The following is an 18,450-nucleotide window of genomic DNA, read 5'->3' on the forward strand; positions in this document are numbered from 1 at the left end:
CTGTCAGCGCTCCCGTTTCGTTTTCGCGGAGGGAGACCGGAGCGCAGTACATATGCCCGGCCGTATGGTAATGCTGTGGTCAGGCAGTGAAAAAAAAGGGGGACGTTTCTTTTTCAACATCAATAGCAAAAAGTCGACTTGTGTTGAGCATCATGAGATCGATGTTTCGCTTTTTTTTTTCTCTCTCCTTCCCTTTATTTCTAGCAGAAGATGCATATACGGGCCCCTTGGGGTATGATTTGGTTGGAGATGAGATGAGATCCGCCTTTACGGAGTACACTTGACGCACACTACCAGAATGGAGATCGTGCGCGTGCCACTGCCGCGTGGTCCCCACGCTTGCTCCAGAGTCCAGACGGACGGAACTGGTCGCGGCGCGCGGCCACAATCCGCGGTCGCCATTATCTCCTTTTGCCTTCGTGTCGTGTCGCCTCCCAGCGGCACCGCGTGGAGGCTCCGCTGGTCCACCGGAAGAGAGCAGGCTGTAAACGCTAGCCAAGCTAGAGGCTGCGCGTACGTATACAGAGACAGCCTTGCTCGCCGCTGCTAGCTTCAATACAAGATCGTCGTCGCATGCAGCGAGATGGTGTGCATGCATGGCACTATGCCAGACCAGCCGAGGACAGCCGTCTGGGTGCTCGGTCGACGGAGCAAAAGCGAAGGCGAAGGCGAGCAAAAGCGCGGCGCGCGCAGCAGGTGGCACCGTGCATGCATGTCAGGGACGACGACGCACCCACCACAGCCCAGCAGCAGCATGGGGATCCGCATCCGCCGGGTCCCCATCGATCCGGCCGGCGATGGGCCGTCGGATCGGGCACAGGCACGCAACATGCATGCATGGCCCGCCGCGCGCGCCGGCACTACGAAGCGCACCACCCAGATGGCCTGATCCAACGCCGTGCAGGGCGGGGCGCGCACTCGCTCGCTGCAGCTGCATAGGTGTTGGATTGGTAGTGACTAGTGAGCGAGTGACTAGAGATGCGCACAGAGGGTTGCATTGGTAGCAGAAGTTGTACGTGTGCACCGTGGGGATCCCGATATTTCAAAAAAATTAGCAAACTCCTAGTATGTATATTATAAAAATATTTTTTACAGCTAATTTAATGGTATTTATTAAATATCAGTATCTTTTTTATATATTTAGTTAAATTTAAAAATCATGGCTCTAGAAAATGATACTCCCTCCGCCCCCAAAATAAATATACGTCTCACTTTTCTAGAAGTCAGACCTTTTTCAATTTGACTAGGAATATAAAAAATAATATCAATATTTACAAGTCTCACTTTTCCCAAAATAAATGTACGTCTCTAAATAGGTCTATCATGGAAGTATATATATCCTGCATACTCAATCTAATAATACTTATTACATACATATCACAAATATTAGTATATATATATATATATATATATATATATATATATATATATATATATATATATATAGTCAAAATTTTCAAGATTTGACTATCCGTGAAGTGAGACTTGGGTTTATTTTGAGACGGATGGCTATTTTAGGACACAACAATCATTTATTAAGCGCAGGAGAGTGCTATGAGCTACTTCCTCAGTCACAAAATAAGTGTGCATACATTTATATTGTACTACCTCTGTTCCCAAAAGAATGCAATTCTAGAACAGTATCGTGTTTTAGTATATCAAGTTTGACCAATTATATATATAAAAAATTATAAATATTTATAGTATCAAACTAATACCACCATTATATTAGTTACGAAATGTATATTTATAATAAATTAATTTAGAGCAATAAATATGAATACTATTTATTAGAAACTTAGTTAAACATGAATTACTTTTCATGGCACGCAACTCATAGTTGCATTCTTTTAGGGACGGAGGTAGTATCTCTAAATAATTTTGTTATGAAAGTATATTCCTTAACCAATCTAATGAAATTTATTATACATCATAAATAGTATTTTTTTATATATAGTTTTACTTCTCAATACGTGAGATGCGCACTCCTTTTGAGACGGAGGGAGTATGACGTTGGAAATTTCGAATGCAAAACCCATCACATCGTATAACATGCACGCTTGACGTCTGCGTGGACTGGATTCTCGCCTGTTCTCTTCACGTGACAAGGCATCATCGATCGACGACGGAGGAAAAGATGGAGAAGCTGGTGCGAGAGAGCAGTGCACAGGGGCATAGGAGTATGGTGCAGTACTTGTTTTCCTGTTACCATCGTCCCAGTTCGTGGACTGTGGAGCTCCAGCTCCGGCGCAACGCATCCAGACGTACTGCACGAGAAGTCAGGCGCTGTAGACGGAGACGACACACAGGCCTGCCTATAGCTCGGCGGCCGGCGGCGGCGCTGCTGGTTCAAAAGAGCAAAGGCAACCACGCGGCTGGGCAGAGCAGTTTGTCAACCCTGCCTGAGTGCCTGTGTACAAATACCGATGATGTTAGCTCGTCGATCGGCCAACGTCAACGCCGGCCCGACGAGCTTTCAAGTTTACAGAGACCGGCTAGCCGGGTACGGTGGTTAGTACGAAGTACGGGTGTCCCGTAGCAGCTGCTGTTCCGTCCGCGCGTTGAAAACCGTGGAGGAGGACGTTTCCGTTTTCAGACGAGCGGCGGGGCGGGGGGCGTCGTCGTCGTCAACGCATGGTGCTCTGCTCTCTGTCGAAAGAAAAACGCACCATCAGGCATCAGCCACAGTGCGCTTGAGCTTGCCGCAACTTTTCCTTTGCTCCTGTGCTCTGACGTGGTGCGTGGCAGCTCGTGCCGTCAAACTTGTGCGCCGGGCGGCCGGCGGCCGGGCCACCGCCTCCGGTGCCGGGGCCAAAGTCCAGCAGTGATAGTGGGAGGCGCGGATGTGGCCATGCACTGATGCACAACAAAAACGAACGGCCGCATCTGACGAGGTGATTGATGCTGGCACGGGGGTGAAAACTGAATCTGAATGAAAAAGTGAAAAGCGCATGCACGCATGATGCATGCCGAGGTAGTGGAGTCGGCAATGAGTTCGCCTTTGGTTCGTCCACTCCAGAGTCCACCAGTCCACTGTCCACTGTGCGTCCGTGTCTCCAGGACCAGGAGAGCACCCCGGGCCGTAAGGCTAAGGCCATCGCTTTTCACTTTCACTCACCATGGACCTGGAGCTTGGAGTACTGGTCATGGTGACAAGAGAGACAGAACTGCCCGTCTGCCGACAGGCACTGATGCCCGCGACGTGCAAGTGCAAGTGCAGTGCACCTGGCCGTGTGTAAAGATGGCAATGGGGACCCGCGACCCGATACCCGATCGGTATTTACTCCATTAGGGTTTAAATATGGACTAAACACACTACCGACGGGTATGTAAATGGACCAAACCTTTTACCCATCGGGTGCGGATATGGGTATATTCCAGCAGTCCCCGTAACCGTTTACTCATGGGTGAAAAATACCCGGCCATCTGAAAGAGATCAATGCTCCGTGGTTAGACTACATATTCTGAAAAGTAATGCAGGTAGAGAGAAACAAATATGCTTGTCAGTAACCTTGGTTATATTTGGTGCAAAAACCATAGCAATGTTGCGAGCATTCATCTTGTTGTAGCTTTCATTTTCCACCACATCTGCCATGAGATTGATGGCCCATTCAAGCAATGTTGTTTCAACAAGAAGTAGGGTACTTGCAAGATGGCTACACTCTTCTTCAGTGTTGCAGTGCATCACTTGTTCTGGAGTCAACGAGTCCAATACTCCACTTGAAAGTTCCCGAAACCATGTCTATAATCAATAACTTCTACATTAATCATGACTTATGTAGAGGAGAAACTAAATGGAAAGGAATCTTAATTTGTAGAAGATATTATTATATGCTATTATTTGTCTAATTTTATGTGCTCTGGTTAGTGGTGGTGGTTGTTGAATTGTTGATTTTCATGTGCTTGAATAAATTGTTGGCGGGTACGGGTGACCCGACGGGTATGATTTACCCGGTCGGATATGGGTCTGGGAAAATTCTCCATCCATGACGGGTATGGATATTCTGACGGTACTAATTTTTTATGGCGGGGATGTGTCTGAAGTGGCCATACCCGATAAGGATTTACCCATTGCCACCCTTAGCCGTGTGCCTGCGTCGTGGCATCTGACTCTGAGATGAGCCGTCCGGGGGAACAACCAACTCGGTACTCGGCTGAGAAACCCAGGCAAGCAAAACCATGCGCCGCCTCGAACGGCACCGCGACAGCGACTCAGCGAGTCCGGCTCGGCGGGCACGAAGAAAATGGACCGGCAGCGGCAGCCGCAGCGAGTGCGCTGTGTGTGGCCTGTGGGAGACCGCGGCCCGGCCGGCGGCCGCCGGGGACGGGCCAGGGTCAACAGCGCAGGCCGGCCACCGGGCGAAGCGAAGGTGCTGCTGCTGGGCGTCGTGAAAGACTCTGGGCCTAAGCGTCTTTCTGTGTCCTGGTAAGGGGACGCCGGCCTCCGCAGGCCGCGCAGTAGGAGGAGAGCCTGTGGGCCGGCCGTTTTCCGCGAGCTGGACTACCTTATGAACCCCATTTGGGTCTTCTAAAAAAAAATTAAAAAAAAACATTTGGAACGCCACAAATTTTTTTTCTATTTCTAGATTTTTCTTCCTCTGAAATTAAGTGAAGTTACAGCGTTTTAAATGGGCCGTACGTGTAGGTCACCTTGTACTCATATGCGAAAGGGCCTGTAGGCGGGAACGCGGAGAGCGGAGATTTGAGCCCTTCAATCGGTTTTGCTTTTAACCTCTTTTCTCAGTGTCAGCTAGTCTCTGCTTTCGTTCTGCTTGTTCCACGTTCAGTGTCAGCTATTCTGCTTGTTCCACGTACAGACCAAATGTCTTGGTTCATCTCAATTACTCGCTGTTCACATTAGGCTCGCTTCCGGACATCTCTTCTCATGTATTGGTTTTTAGAAGATGAAAACACTGTCGCGTGTTTCCCCCATTTTGGTTCAAGTTGAAATAACGGACAGCTCTGTACATCTTTGAATTGGTTGATACAGGGTGCAATAGTATCCCTTTATCTAAAAATGCCAAATGATGGAGGAATCTGTTAAGCAAAAATCCTCTTTTTTTTCTCCCTTCGAAAAGTTGGAGGAATCTGCTAAGTTAAAATCTTGCATACATCTTTCTCACAGAACATGGCTCTCTTACGGCGCAAGTATGTTACAGATATACTGACAGGCACGTCAGCGGTCAAAACTCAAAATGACATTCTGGCATCCCAGTATATAGCACTTCAACCTAGCATAACAAATACTACTGCATCACACTATGACACTAACAATCAGTCAAAAGAACACTAGAAGCACCTCCAATCAGCAACAGATATACATATGCTCCGCATCTAGCTGTTGTACCTGCAGAGCACCCTGCATTTGAGCAGCCTGTCCTGGACATAGAACCCAGGCATCACCATGAGTTTCACCTGCGACGACGACGGCGGATGGTTCTGCGACCGCTGCTTGTCGAACAGCACGTCCTCCATGTACGTCTGATCGAACGCCCTGTTCTCCTCGACCCGCAGGATCGTGAGCGGCGGGCTGAAGGAGAACGCCAGCAGGTGGAGCAGCCAGATGCACTTGGACGCCACGAAGAAGCACTGCAGCAGCTGCTCGGCCCACGGCCACGACCAGTTCAGGGTGGACACGATGTGGCTCATCTTCTGGTCGCAGAAGCGGCTGAAGTCCTCGCAGTGGTACTTGGTGCCCTTCTTCAGGACCTCGTTCCAGCTCAGGTTGCGCAGCGCGACAAATGAGGCGAAGTTCTCCTGCTGGTCCTGCTTAGGGTCGAGGCACTTGGGCGACCCGTTCTTCTGGAACGTGCAGTTCTCGAAGTCTTGGTACATTGCTTGGTTCATCAGAGCTTCAAGGTGGTACAGCACTAGTTTCGGGTGCTTGTCACTAAGCGTGATTTGATATGGCTGTAGGAGTAAATTTAGCTTATCTGATAGTCCATTGTCAGCATCTTCAACTTGCTGTATCAAGACCTTGCAGAACTGTTTTATGGAAAGACGGGCCTCGGATACTATCTGCAAAAACCCTTCCACCATAACTTCATGACTAACGGGCAAGGAATTGTCTCTGCTCCCACTGACTGATCTAGTCGATCTCTTTGAGTGACATTGCATGTTCTTTGTGCTCGTCGCTTGTTTTAGAGCCTTCTTCAATTCCGAACAGTATGCTTCCAGGCTCACTAGCTTGGTAGTCAATTCTCCTAGTGATAATTTCATCTCCGATACTTCTTGCAGGGCAGCGTCCCTATGCTCATTGGCCTCAACAACCTCTTTCTTCAGGGACTCCAGTGAGAACACACCCCAGTCCTTCAGAAGCTGTGACATGTTCTCACATTCGATGGTGTTCGGTGACATATCTGATTTCAGTTTCCTCTTTGACTTCGGTAAGAGCCAGGAGAGAATATGTGGCCCTTTGTGCCTTGTCCGGGAGAAGGCAGCAGGGTGGTAGTTTGACAGCGGCGCGGTGCTATTGAGGTTCTTCAAGGACTTGGCATCAGCTTCAGTGTCCCAACTGATAGTTGCAGGCTTGCGGGTATTACACGTTGTAATGGCCTTAAATTCAGTTAAGTCTGTCAATCTGCTGGCTGACCTAATCAAACTGTCAGCAGAGAGGGCGGGTTGAAGGAGTGATGGATGGTTTCTGCATGCCTTTCTGTTCCGCAGGTGCTCATTTGATGAAGAGAAATGAAGCTCGCTGTTTGACGAAGAGAAGGTGTTGTGATTCTCAAAATCCGAGAAAGCCACCTCGTCTTCCAGGCCATCATGGTCCAAACCGATGCCACTCCAGTTCTCGGACAGACTCCTGTTATCTTGGCGAATGTAGTTCATTCCACCCAAGGGCTCTTCATCATAAGTCTGGGAATTCATCAAAGCAAGCAGCAAGGTTTATGTTACAATACGAACTGGAACTGAAAGTACAGCAGCATGAAGCAAATCATGCACGATCCATGGGAAAATGTTGTCCAGCAGGCAACACATTGAACACAACCATTTAATGTTTCATAATTTCAGTGGAGACATGATGATACTACTCGTACCATACTAGTATTGATCAATTGATTCTTCATGTTGGCGAGTGTCAGTCAGTACTCTACTTGTATGCTGGCATCCCCAGCCATTTCTGGGCCCTTGTGGCCATACTCTCATGCAGTACGCTTTCTTAAAAGCAGGGTTCTACCTATTTCTAAGGACCTGTTTAATTCCCCTCTAAAACGTCAAATTTTTCAAGATTCCCCGTCACATCAGAATCTTTGGACGCATGCATGAAGCATTAAATATAAATAAAAAATAAAACTAATTACACAGTTTAGACGAAATCTACGAGATGAATCTTTTAAGCCTAATTAGACTATGATTGGACACTAATTGTCAAATAACAACGAAAATGCTACAGTGTCGTTTTGCCAAAATTTTCGGCAACTAAACTGGGCCTAAAAGTAAATACCAATTGATTATGCACATCGGTTTGGAGTCCAGGAGACCCTGAATTTTTATATTTTCATGTAATGATGTTCCACTATGCAGCAAAACAACCTTTTCAGACAACCTGACAGCTTAAATAAAGTTCAGTTCAATGCTGAGGAAATGGCTCATTATATTCAGGCAAAGCGTATGAGTAGAATGCTCTTAGATGTTTACAGAAAACAAATTAAGTAGCAAAATCATTCCTCTGCAACTGTACGTACAAAAATGAGAAAAGATCTATCTTCACAAATCCTTGATTTTTCTGTATCTTAGTTGGGAGTTACTGAAAACACCTAGACAGCAGATCCACCAGGTTGCTTCAGTAAAATGAAATGCAATCAAGTACCCGCTTATACCGTTCTGGTCTTCTAGCATGACTCCAACCAAACTCCATCGATTGAACTGTAATCTACGCCTAGAAATCCAAGTGAACCTCTCAAAAGAACATTGTCGCAACTAGAAGAACAATCTAACAGCCACAAAATTTGCGAAAACATCGGCATGGAAAGGCAGGACATGCGAATCCAGCAGCAAAGGAGGCACCTTTCAGGCTTTCACACACAAACATTTGCTTCCGGTACCAAGAAACAAACAAAGAAACGTGGCTACAAGAAGTTTGAGAGGTTCGCCGGTCCGCTTACCGGGGCGAACACGGGGTAGTCCTCGGCGGCGGCGGGCAGGAGGCCCGGCCTGGTGAGCGCCGGCGACGCGGCCGGCGGCAGGCGGATGACGGCGGGGCTGCGGCTGGCGCTGGCGTAGGTCCCGGCATTGGAGGCGCCGCCGCCCTGGAGGAGCGCGACGTGGAGGGCGCGCAGCTCGGCGGCCTTGGTGACTGCGGCCTGGATGTCCAGGCGCGAGGTCGGGAGCGCCGGCGGGAGGTAGGCGGCAGAGGAGGAGGAGGCGGAGGCGGTCGCGTCCGTGGCCATGGCGCCGGCGCGGGTCAAAGGCCGCGCCTTTGGCTGGTGGCTTTGGGCTGCGCTGCAGTTACTGTGGCTGGCCGGACGGAGGCGCGGAGTGGAGGCGGGGGGGTGCTCTCGTCATTGGGGGGCTGGAAATTAATGCAGTGGAGACTGAGACACTGACACTGTGGATGGTGGATGCCGTGCCGCAGGCCGAGAGGGGAAGAAAGGAATAATGGCCCTTGTTCCTCCCGGTTGGTTGGCTGTTTTGTTTTAAGCCCTTTGTTTTATTATTACTTGCAGAGAGACGTGTAGGAAATGAAATCTCATGCTCGCTCACCGGCTGCAGGTTGTGAGGGGAGGGGACGATTGTGTCAGCGACCTATTGTACGGGCTTCAGTTAGATAGCGATTAGCGATAGGATCAGCTCCTTCGGTTGGTTAGTTGCAAGTCAAATTCTGGCATCTAGGCGTCGGTTAGATTTGCTTGGCTAGATCCGACAACATGTATTATGTATATGTACTTATACACTGTCATACCTATGAACTCGAGCATTCTTCTTACAGATTTTCTCTGCTTTGTTTGATCCGTGTGATTCATGCTGCTGCTAATGATAATGAAGAGGGCCAGCAGAGGATTTAAAGATGTGTAGCCTTGTACGTGTAGGATGGAGCACATGGTATCAATGGTCAATGGAAGAGTGCATCTTAAGGCAGGGGGGCATCATCAAACCCCTTTCCAGCCAATGGCATGCTATTTCTTTAGAGGGAGTGTTCGGCTGGCTATAAAGTCGTTGGTGCTGATTTGTATGGTTGATTTTTTTAGAGAGAAAAATATTGTACCATGGCTTATAAGCCAGCGAATAAGTTGGCTGATAAGACCAGCCGAACACTCCCAGAGCAAGGGGCCCCGTTCGGCTTGCTGAATCTTGGCTAAAACTGACTGAAAACACTGTTCTGGCTGAATTGTTGTGAGAGAAAAACACTGTTCCGACTAAAAAAACAAGCCGAACAAGCCGAATATGGAGTAGCCGAACAGGACCTAAGAAGCTGATGTACAGGGGTCATCATAAAAAATGTCACATCAGATTTGTACTAACTAGAACAGAGAGTATAAGACAGAGCAAAGAAGGCAGCTAATGTATAAGCTCCAAGAAATTCCGCGAGGGAATGAAATGGACCAGGTAAGTGGGCTTTAGAGAAGCTAGAGAGATGATAATGATAATGGCATATACCCCTTTGTTTGGGAATAAATCAATTCTTTTAGTCGCTTTAAGTCAAACATTTTCATGTTTGACCGAATTTATACAGATGAGCATTAATAGTTATGATACCAACAATAAGTATTGTATAAAAAATATCTATTATGCTATAGTATCTAAATATATTAATTTAACGTCATAATTGTTGGCGCCCTTTTATATAATAAATCTAGTCAAGATTAAAAGTTTTTTGTGTGTGTGTGTGGGGTGTGTGTGTGTGGGGGGGGGACCTAAGCAAGGTTAAAAGTGTCTAACTTAAAATGACTATAGAAAAAATAATTCAATCAGGGACACGGAGAGTACAACCATGAATTGTTTTTATCATTAGCTAGTGCGTAGTAGTAATTGTTATTAAAAGGCTCCAAGAACGAATGCGGTATCAAAGAATTCTCCTGTTGCTGCATCATATATCAGTTATTATCAGGAAGGAAGGTGTTCCTGTGGACTATGGAGCACGCCGGCCCCACGTCCGTCCGGTGCGCAATGGCAACTATCGTTTGTCATCGACACCGCCAGCACCCAGCAGCCCGGAGCAGCGACCAGCGAGCGAGGAGGGGGCGGAGCGGGCGGGCCGTTGGCAATTGCAAAGCTAGTGTGGCCCAGCTTCGGAAGAAGAAGAACGCAATCTAATCCACGTTAGTTACGATCGTGATCAGACATGTCACGAATAATGAAGAAGTTAAGCAGAGCTTATCCTATCCGATTATGTATGGAGCGTAAAGTTTTAGGGTGTCACATCAGGTGTTACACGTGGGTGTTGTATAGGGTGTTCAAATACTAATAAAAAAACAAATTACGGAATCCGTCAGTAAATCGCGAGATGAATTTATTAAACCTAATTAATCCGTCATTACCATACGTGTTACTGTAGCACTTTATTATCAAATCATGGACTAATTAGGCTTAAAAGATTCATCTAGTAAATTAGTCGCAATCTGTGTAATTAGTTATTTTTTAGTCTATATTTAATACTCTATGCATGTGTCAAATATTCGATGTGGTGTAAAGTTTTAAGGTGAGAACTAAACAAGGGCTTAAAAAAAATGAGCGCAACTTTGCTTAAACACTGAGACGAGCAGAGCCTGATCTCATCCGAGAGCTTTGTGTGAGCGGAGCTGGTGGCATTCAGCGAGAAAGGTCATGCTCATGCATGGCGCGTGCTTGGACTGACATGACGCGGCACCACTCCGACCGACCGCCAATCCGCCAGGTTTTGCTTGGGCGCATGCATGCACAGCGACAGCGATAGCACACATGTGGTGTGGATGTGGACCGACCTGTGGTCCGTGCTAGCTGCTGTGCCTTCTGGGCTTTCTTCGGTTTCTGCCTCGCGTCGCTGGTGGAAATCGGAGAAACTAAACTACCGTTAGTATCATAGAAAGAAACAAACAAAGAAAGAAAGATTCACCAAATAAGAAAGAAAGAAAGAAAGAAAGAAAGAAAGGTGACGATGCTTGCCGTGGTCTCGTGGACATGCAAGCAAAGGCGCCTCTGCCGATGATGAGCTGCGTGTGTGTGCCTGTCTTCGCTCTCACTTTCTCTGGGCTGGAGCCGAGAACGGAAAGCGCGCGCATGTGTTGTGGCCACACCGTGTGGGCGACCGTCATCCATCATCGTTCATCAGGCGGCGCGTGCAGCTGCAGGCGGGCGTCCCCATCACTCTGTCTGACAAGGAAAACAGGAAATGCTTGCCGAAGCAAGTGCCGAGAACGAGGAATCTACTCTATTCCTCCCTCCAGATACGCATCTCCCCGGGGGTCGTCGGTTTCCGTTGCGGGCGCGCGCACCGCGACGTACGCGGCGGCAGCATTTTCTTTCGCCGGGGCCGAAACACACGCACGGGGACCGCGGTCCGCGAGCGAGGTGGCTTGTGATCGTGATTGTGGGGGCGTCCTGAGATGGAGCGGGGCAGACGGCCGGGCAAGCCAAAGCAATGGGCAGCAGCAGCAGGAACCGCGGCCGCGTAAAGACGCCCGGTGAGCGGCGCCGGCCCGGACGGGCCCAGCGCTAGCTGCTGCTGCACCTAGAGCGGGCCTGACCCCAGTGTCAGTGTCAGTGTCAGTAGCCTACCGCCAAGGAGGCAGAGGGCACCAGTGCAGCACCGGTACCATACCACGGAGGGGTTGAGATGCCAAGCCAAAAGCAGGCAGACGAGCGAGCCAGCGCTGCCTGCCCCCTGCTGGAGCCGACGCCGGCCGCTTTCCGCTGCCGCAGAGGCAGGCTTCTGTCGCCCCGCCCTAGATCTCACTCACTCACTCACTGTGGCCCGCCTGCAGGCCGGTCCCCCGTCCCTCTCGCCTAGTCGCCTTCCTTCCTGCTGCTCCGCGTGCTCCCTCGCACTCGCTCCGTCGTCGACTCGTCGGCCTCGGATCTCTGTCTCTGCCGGGGCGACGCCGCGAGGGCTGCATTTGCATCGGCGGTGGGCTGCCCTCTGCCTGCGGGCTGCAACATGTTGCGCCGCTCAGGATAACTGGGCTGGGCCCTCGGGTACGCTGGGCCGCTCTTGACTGTATCCGCGTCACGCGTTTCAGAGAGGAACAGGTTTTATTTGCCCTCCCTCAACAATCACATAGGTTTTGCTAAAAACAAAAAATGGCACATAGGTTTGATTTATCTTCCTCCCTTAGGAATTCGGTTTTCTAGACTCCTTCAACTATTGAAACCGTCCGATTTATCTCCTCGAGCGGTTTGGAGAGTGGTTTTAGCTGATGCGGCGCTACATGGCGCAAAGTTAGTCACAAAGGAGGTAAATCAGTCTTTCACGATAGTTCAAGAAGATCAATTAGATTTTATAAAAAAAATTGTAGAAGTAATTTTTCCAAAACCGTTTTGTCCCCTAGAACCCCTCAGGTATAATTTTTGAATGCTTGAATGAGCCATATTACAGGACGAAGGGAGTACGGCATGTAATCTACTACATGTTTCCTATAAAAGGTAGAAATCATGTTGTCTTCTTAATGCATTAATTTTATAAAAGTGTTATTTTGTTCCACACCTATGTAAAAAGGTATATAAATGTTCTCATCTCATTTTATTAGACTAGAACAATTAATGTGCATAAAAAATCGACTTGTCATTTAGCTTTTGAGCCATGTTTATGCCTTACGAATGTGCGAGGATTTTTTTTTTCATGTTGCAATGTACAGATATATTTGCTAATCTAATGCTAAAACAAGATTTTCCGAAAATTGCAGTTGGCATTCTATCTTGTTTGTTAAAAATTACATGGCCTATCGATAATATTCAGAGAAAAATAATGTTTTGGCCCTAAATAAAGTTGTGCTTAGTTTTTTGGGCCCTTTTTCGTTTGAACTTTTCTATCTGGCCCTAAAACGAATTTCATTTAGTTTCTTGGCCCTTCCGTTATTTGTAACGGTGTTAACTTGTATGTGAAATTACATTTTTACCCCTGACACCGAATGTAACGGTTGGAGTCTAGAGCAGCGATTGAAGTCCATGTGATGAGGTTGAGGTCATACAGCCTTTGGATTACACAGGTTTGGTTGGGACACTTTTAAATTTCATTTCGAATTAAAACTTAATTTTGAGCATGTGCTTTGTGAAGAAACTTTTGATTTTACCTACAGGTATATACACTGATAAATTTCTTGAAATACTACTTTACATACCATGAATATAGATGTTTTTTTTGGAGTCCATTTTAAGGCTAAACACCTAAGGCTCGGATATAACGTTACGAGAAGAATTTTTAAATTTCAATTCAAAACTACAAGAGGTATGATGCAACTCAATTTCGTACTACGTCCGCAAAGTTTAGCTAATCACGCGTATGTGCTGGCGTGACTATAATGGTTAATCGTGCATAACTTTTAGCATGACTAAAAAGGCTATTTTTACAATTTATTAGTTTGATACATGCTTTTTATAAAAGCTTGTTTTTTTAGGTTATTCAAATAAAAAAAATCGGTTTCCTCTGCCCTCTGTTAGGCCGCCGCCGCCTCGGTGCTTCCTGAGCACGGAGTGTTCGTGCAATCGTGCGAACCCTGAAGCACGTAGCGTTCTGCATCTGCCGCTGTTCCTTTGCCAGATGATTCCTTAAAAAATGTATTTTTGTTCCTTCGGCGAGTTTGGTGAACCGGATCTGCTACTTATTTGTTTGACTTATCGCGGCATGTCTTCATCGAGTTCTCGGAATCGCCCAGGGACCTCGGTTGCGTGCAGTCGTGCGCGGCGGCGGCGGAAGGTTAGCGCCGCCGATTCATCCCCGTGGGCGTCTCTGCACGAGGATTTGGCGGCGGCGGCTGGGGCTGGCTGGGCTGGCCAGGCCCCTCATATCAACACTGTTCTAATAAACCAGCCAGCAATATTTTTTTCTCCTATAAACGAACCATCAACGACACGAAAGCGAACAGGCTAGTCGGATGGCGAGTGCTAGCCGGCGACTTCCGGGCCGTGTGCCGCCACTGGCGGTCCAGCACAACCTGCCCGCGCGGCCTCGGCATCGTCGACCCGCTTCCGAGCCGTGTGCCGCCACTGGCGGTCCAGCACAACCTGCCCGCGCGGCCTAGGCATCGTCGACCCGCGCTTCTACCCGCGCCGGTGGATGATGCTGCCGGAGGGCCTCGGCCTGCACCCAGGCCACGGCAAGCTCCGCGGCTACGTCCGCTTCTTCAACCTCTCGACTGGTGCCTTCGTCCGCGTCAAGCTCCCCCTTCTCAAGGATCACTGCGTCCTCTGCTCTGTCGACGGCATCCTCCTGCTGCAGAGGGACCATGACACTGCCATCCGCCTCCTTCACCCCTTCACCGGCGATACCGCAGAGTTCCCGCCGCTGGAGACCCTCTCGCGGTACGTGCGCTGCCGCTCGGAGGGGGAGATGTGGCACTTTCTTAGAAAGATCCGTGCTGCCAGCATCAGCGTGAGTGCAGATGGACTCGTAGAGTAATGATGCGGTCAAATCAGGTGTATAATATATGCTTTGCTACCTCTGGTGATCAGCAATGGAGGGTGACAACAACCTGGGAGCGCAGCAACCTTTCTTCAAATTTGCCATTCCAAGGAAAGCTTTATGTGTTGCTGCGAGCTGAAACAGTTAGAGATGAGCATGAGGTCATACAGATCGACCCACCCCAGCAGGAAGGTACGGACATTGGCTCTTTATCGGTGCCATCACCAAAGTTGGTTGCAAAATTTAAATGGCCAACTAGCGACACAAGCTATCTATCGTATTACTACCATCTGGTAGAATGCAACTCAGAGATTTTGGTGATTGGCACAAAAATGGCATGCGGTTTGCTATTCAGTTTACAGGCTAGCTGATCTTATGCTGGGAAGGACTGTCCCTCTGACATCCAATTCGCTCTTCATTGGTAGGAGGTCAGTCTGTGTCAGCTCTAAGGTGTTTCCTACCATTGTGCCTGACACCATTGTCATGCGCGAGTCCAAAATTTATCTTAGGCCTGGTTTACTTCCAAAAAATTTTCACCCCAAACTATCACATCGAATCTTGCGGCACATGCATGGAGTATTAAATATAGACGAAAAAAACTAATTGCACAGTTTGGTTGGAAATCGCGAGACGAATGTTTTAAGACTAATTAGTCCATGATTAGCCATAAGTGCTACAGTAACTATCATGCGCTAATGATGGATTAATTATGCTTAATAAATTCGTCTCGCGGTTTCCAGACGAGCTATGTAATTAGTTTTTTTATTAGTATCCGAAAACCCCTTCTGACATCCCCGAAACATCACATCCAAAAATTTTCATTTCGCGAACTAAACACAGCCTTAGTCAATACCACCTCAGTAGTGGCACATTATCACAAGCAACAGATGGAGTAATCGCAGAAGAAAAAGATATTCCAGGTCCTTATAGCATCATGCGCCATATCATAACCTGCTGCTCTCCTCCATACTGGTTGGTGCCCTGGCTTTCGTTTTCAATCTTTGTTCAAGTAAATTGCGACTGTTCCTTTCACTTGAACATTTTATTTATGTTGCTATGCAAGCTCACTCCCTTCCCCTATCCTCTCTGCTGTAGGAACAAAGGGAAGATATTATGTAAGGAGATGGCGCCCAAATGGAGGGTGAAGAAAAAGTTTCGTTATGGGGTAAGTCTCACCTATAGTGCAATGATTCTGTTGTATTTTATGCATCTTTAGCTTTTACTGCTGGGGTTGCCATATTTCACCAAATAATAAAAGCTTGCCGTTTTTTGCTGAAAGACACCGAAGAAACTTATCTTTGCTGCTGAACACAATAAACATGGTTTAATGTTCTCAATGGATTTTTTTAACATTTACTAGAGGACAATTAATCCTGCGTAGCAGCAAATATACAAAATGTTGTATTAGTGTCTAATAGCAAAGATTTGCTTTTTTGGGTTCTTTTCAGCAAGAGTGACATGTTTTGAGTGTCCTACGGCAAAATTCTCCTCTACATAGCTTTGTGTGCCTTGTACAGCTTCTTTTATTTTATTAATATAAAAGCTTACAGTGGGGGCTTCCCCTGCTGTACTATTTTCAAAAAAAAAATCTCCTTTACAAAGGCTCACCACAGTTAATTAATTCCTTGGGTTTTATAAAGTAGTAAAGTGACACAGAGCACAGTCTCAAATCAGCAGGGTAGCTGTAGATTTTGCTTTTAATTTGTATCATGTGGCAATATGTACTCATACGACATACCATTCTCTACTGGGGTTGGTAAACTGCTAAAAAATTCTGTATTTACCAGTGGTGATTGCCTACTTTGTCAAAAATTTACTGATCTTTTTATTGGCATTGGTTATAATTATTGCTAGCGTTGTTATGCACAACACAAATTATTTAGGTAAAATTCTTAACAAGTTAATAAGTTTTGGCTACAAAAACGAACATATCCAATGAGAAAAATAAGATGTTCAGTTCAGCTTTGTATTTGCATTTCACCACATATATGGACTTTTATTTGTTGCAACAATAGTCACAGAAATCTTGTCGGCTGGGTCACGGGTGTCTAAAAAGTAAACCATGGGTTGATGAACCTTTGTATGCCACGTATTGTAGTTACAGAAGATAAATACAGAGTATTAGAAAAAAAAAGAACAAGGCACACTAAATTGGGCAGCATATGGTGCCCATTGAGCCTACTAGCCACTAACTTAACCCTAACAACGTCACTCACGAGACAGCTGCCTTCTCCCTCGTGGCTCTCTTCCTCGGCTCCTGTCTGACTGTCTCGTGTGCTCTAATCCATATATAGAGCCAGAAAGTAACACTAATGGCCTTGATGTCCAACTGCAATACAATTTGATCAACCATGCATCCTCCTACCTGAACGCAGAGAGCACCTATGTTCAGTGCACTCTGTCTTCTTAGCTACCTCTCCAAGCATTGCAGCCACAGTTAGCACGCATTGAAATTTAGCAATGGTTGTCGTTTGTAATTTATACACAGTTTCGATCACTATGACTTATTGCCTCTTAAATTTTTGACATGTTAATGATGAACTTAATCAGCAAAGAGAAATGTATTAACACCTCCAGTGTCTTACCATCTCGATCACACTATGATCACGCTATGACCTATATTACCAAGTTTATTGAAAAATGTATTAACACGTTCAATTTCAAACAATTGCACTATCAAAATAAATGTATCTAATGAATGTATTTGTACATTTTTTCTTTAAACTTAGTCAAAAGCTAGAGAAGTTTGACTTAGGACAAAGCTAAATTGACTTCAATTTAGAATGGAGTGAGTACTACTGGTGGTTGCCAATTTTGTCAGAAATTACAGAAGAAAAGCTTTGTTTGTATTAGTTACAAGCCATTGTCATAATGCATGGTCACATTGTTTACATGTGTTTTTGGGCTAGGGAAGGAAAATATTCAGTGAGGGAAATAAGATTGTTACTTGCTCATCACTGCATTTGCACTTAAACAAACAAATGGACTATTAGTAGTTAGCGGTGAAATTGGTCTCACAGCTGGTAGTAGAGAGCTACCAAAGGACAGAGAAAGTAACGGCCTTGATATACGAGAATACAACACAATCTGATCAGCCACCCATCCACCTAAGCACGGAGAGCATGCATGAGCATCTATGTCAGAACACCGTCTTAGGTACCTTGCCAAACACTGCAACCACAATTAGATCCAGTTGAAATTTAGTCACAGTTGTCATTTATGATTGCGATGATGTCTGTATTTTAGTCATAAGTGACTTTACCTTGCAATATTTTTGCTCATGCTGAACTTATAATATCAAAGAGAAAACAAGGTATTTGCAGTTGGTATGTTTATTAGAGAATCTAGTTTGTGCAAAGAAGCAAGACAAATGGTCATTGCCCTGTTCGTTTGGTTGATAAGTCATGGCTGAAATTACTGTTGGCTGATTTGTTGTGAGAGAAAAATATTATTTATTGGCTGAAAAGTATAGCTTATAAGCCTAAGCGAACAGGATGCATGTTGATTTCACATCTAGACCACACATTTCTGTCTTGTACATATTTATTTTGTCGAATAGGAGAGTTATGTATCATTAAATTTATAGTACTAAGAAACTTCGGATCTCAGATTTTGTACCTCTTTGTGTTTTCTAATATTTTATATTTGATCAGATGGGTTCAGTTTACAGTCATTGACTTGCACCTACTTTTCTACTTTATCATCCTAGTCCCAGGCATAAGGGCGTCCCCAACAAGGATATTTGAGCCGGCTATTTGAATGCTGACGAGGATCTAATCTGACGTGGACATGTGAAAAAGAAGAGAGAGAAGAGTCACAAGTGACACTAAATCGCCGGTTGATTTATGGGGGTGTTTGGTTGCCTCTCCTAAATTTTAGTCGTTGTTCCATCAAATATTTGGACGCATGTATAG

General features: G+C 46.3%; 1 protein-coding gene and 1 pseudogene across 1 annotated transcript; one reads left to right on the forward strand and one right to left on the reverse strand.

Annotated features, from left to right (window-relative positions):
- Positions 1-5,070: 5,070 nt before the first annotated feature.
- LOC136501723 (IRK-interacting protein-like) lies at positions 5,071-8,509 on the reverse strand. Its single transcript, XM_066497249.1, has 2 exons — positions 8,109-8,509; positions 5,071-6,858 (listed from the first exon to the last, which is right to left on the reverse strand). The coding sequence occupies exons 1-2, from the start codon at positions 8,391-8,393 to the stop codon at positions 5,335-5,337; spliced, it is 1,809 nt and encodes a 602-aa protein (XP_066353346.1). The 5' UTR covers positions 8,394-8,509; the 3' UTR covers positions 5,071-5,334.
- Positions 8,510-14,110: 5,601 nt separating this feature from the next.
- LOC136500139 (uncharacterized) lies at positions 14,111-15,993 on the forward strand (annotated as a pseudogene).
- Positions 15,994-18,450: the final 2,457 nt, after the last annotated feature.

Source organism: Miscanthus floridulus, chromosome 13 (genome assembly GCF_019320115.1).
Source record: "Miscanthus floridulus cultivar M001 chromosome 13, ASM1932011v1, whole genome shotgun sequence".
NCBI classification, from domain to species: Eukaryota; Viridiplantae; Streptophyta; class Magnoliopsida; order Poales; family Poaceae; genus Miscanthus; species Miscanthus floridulus.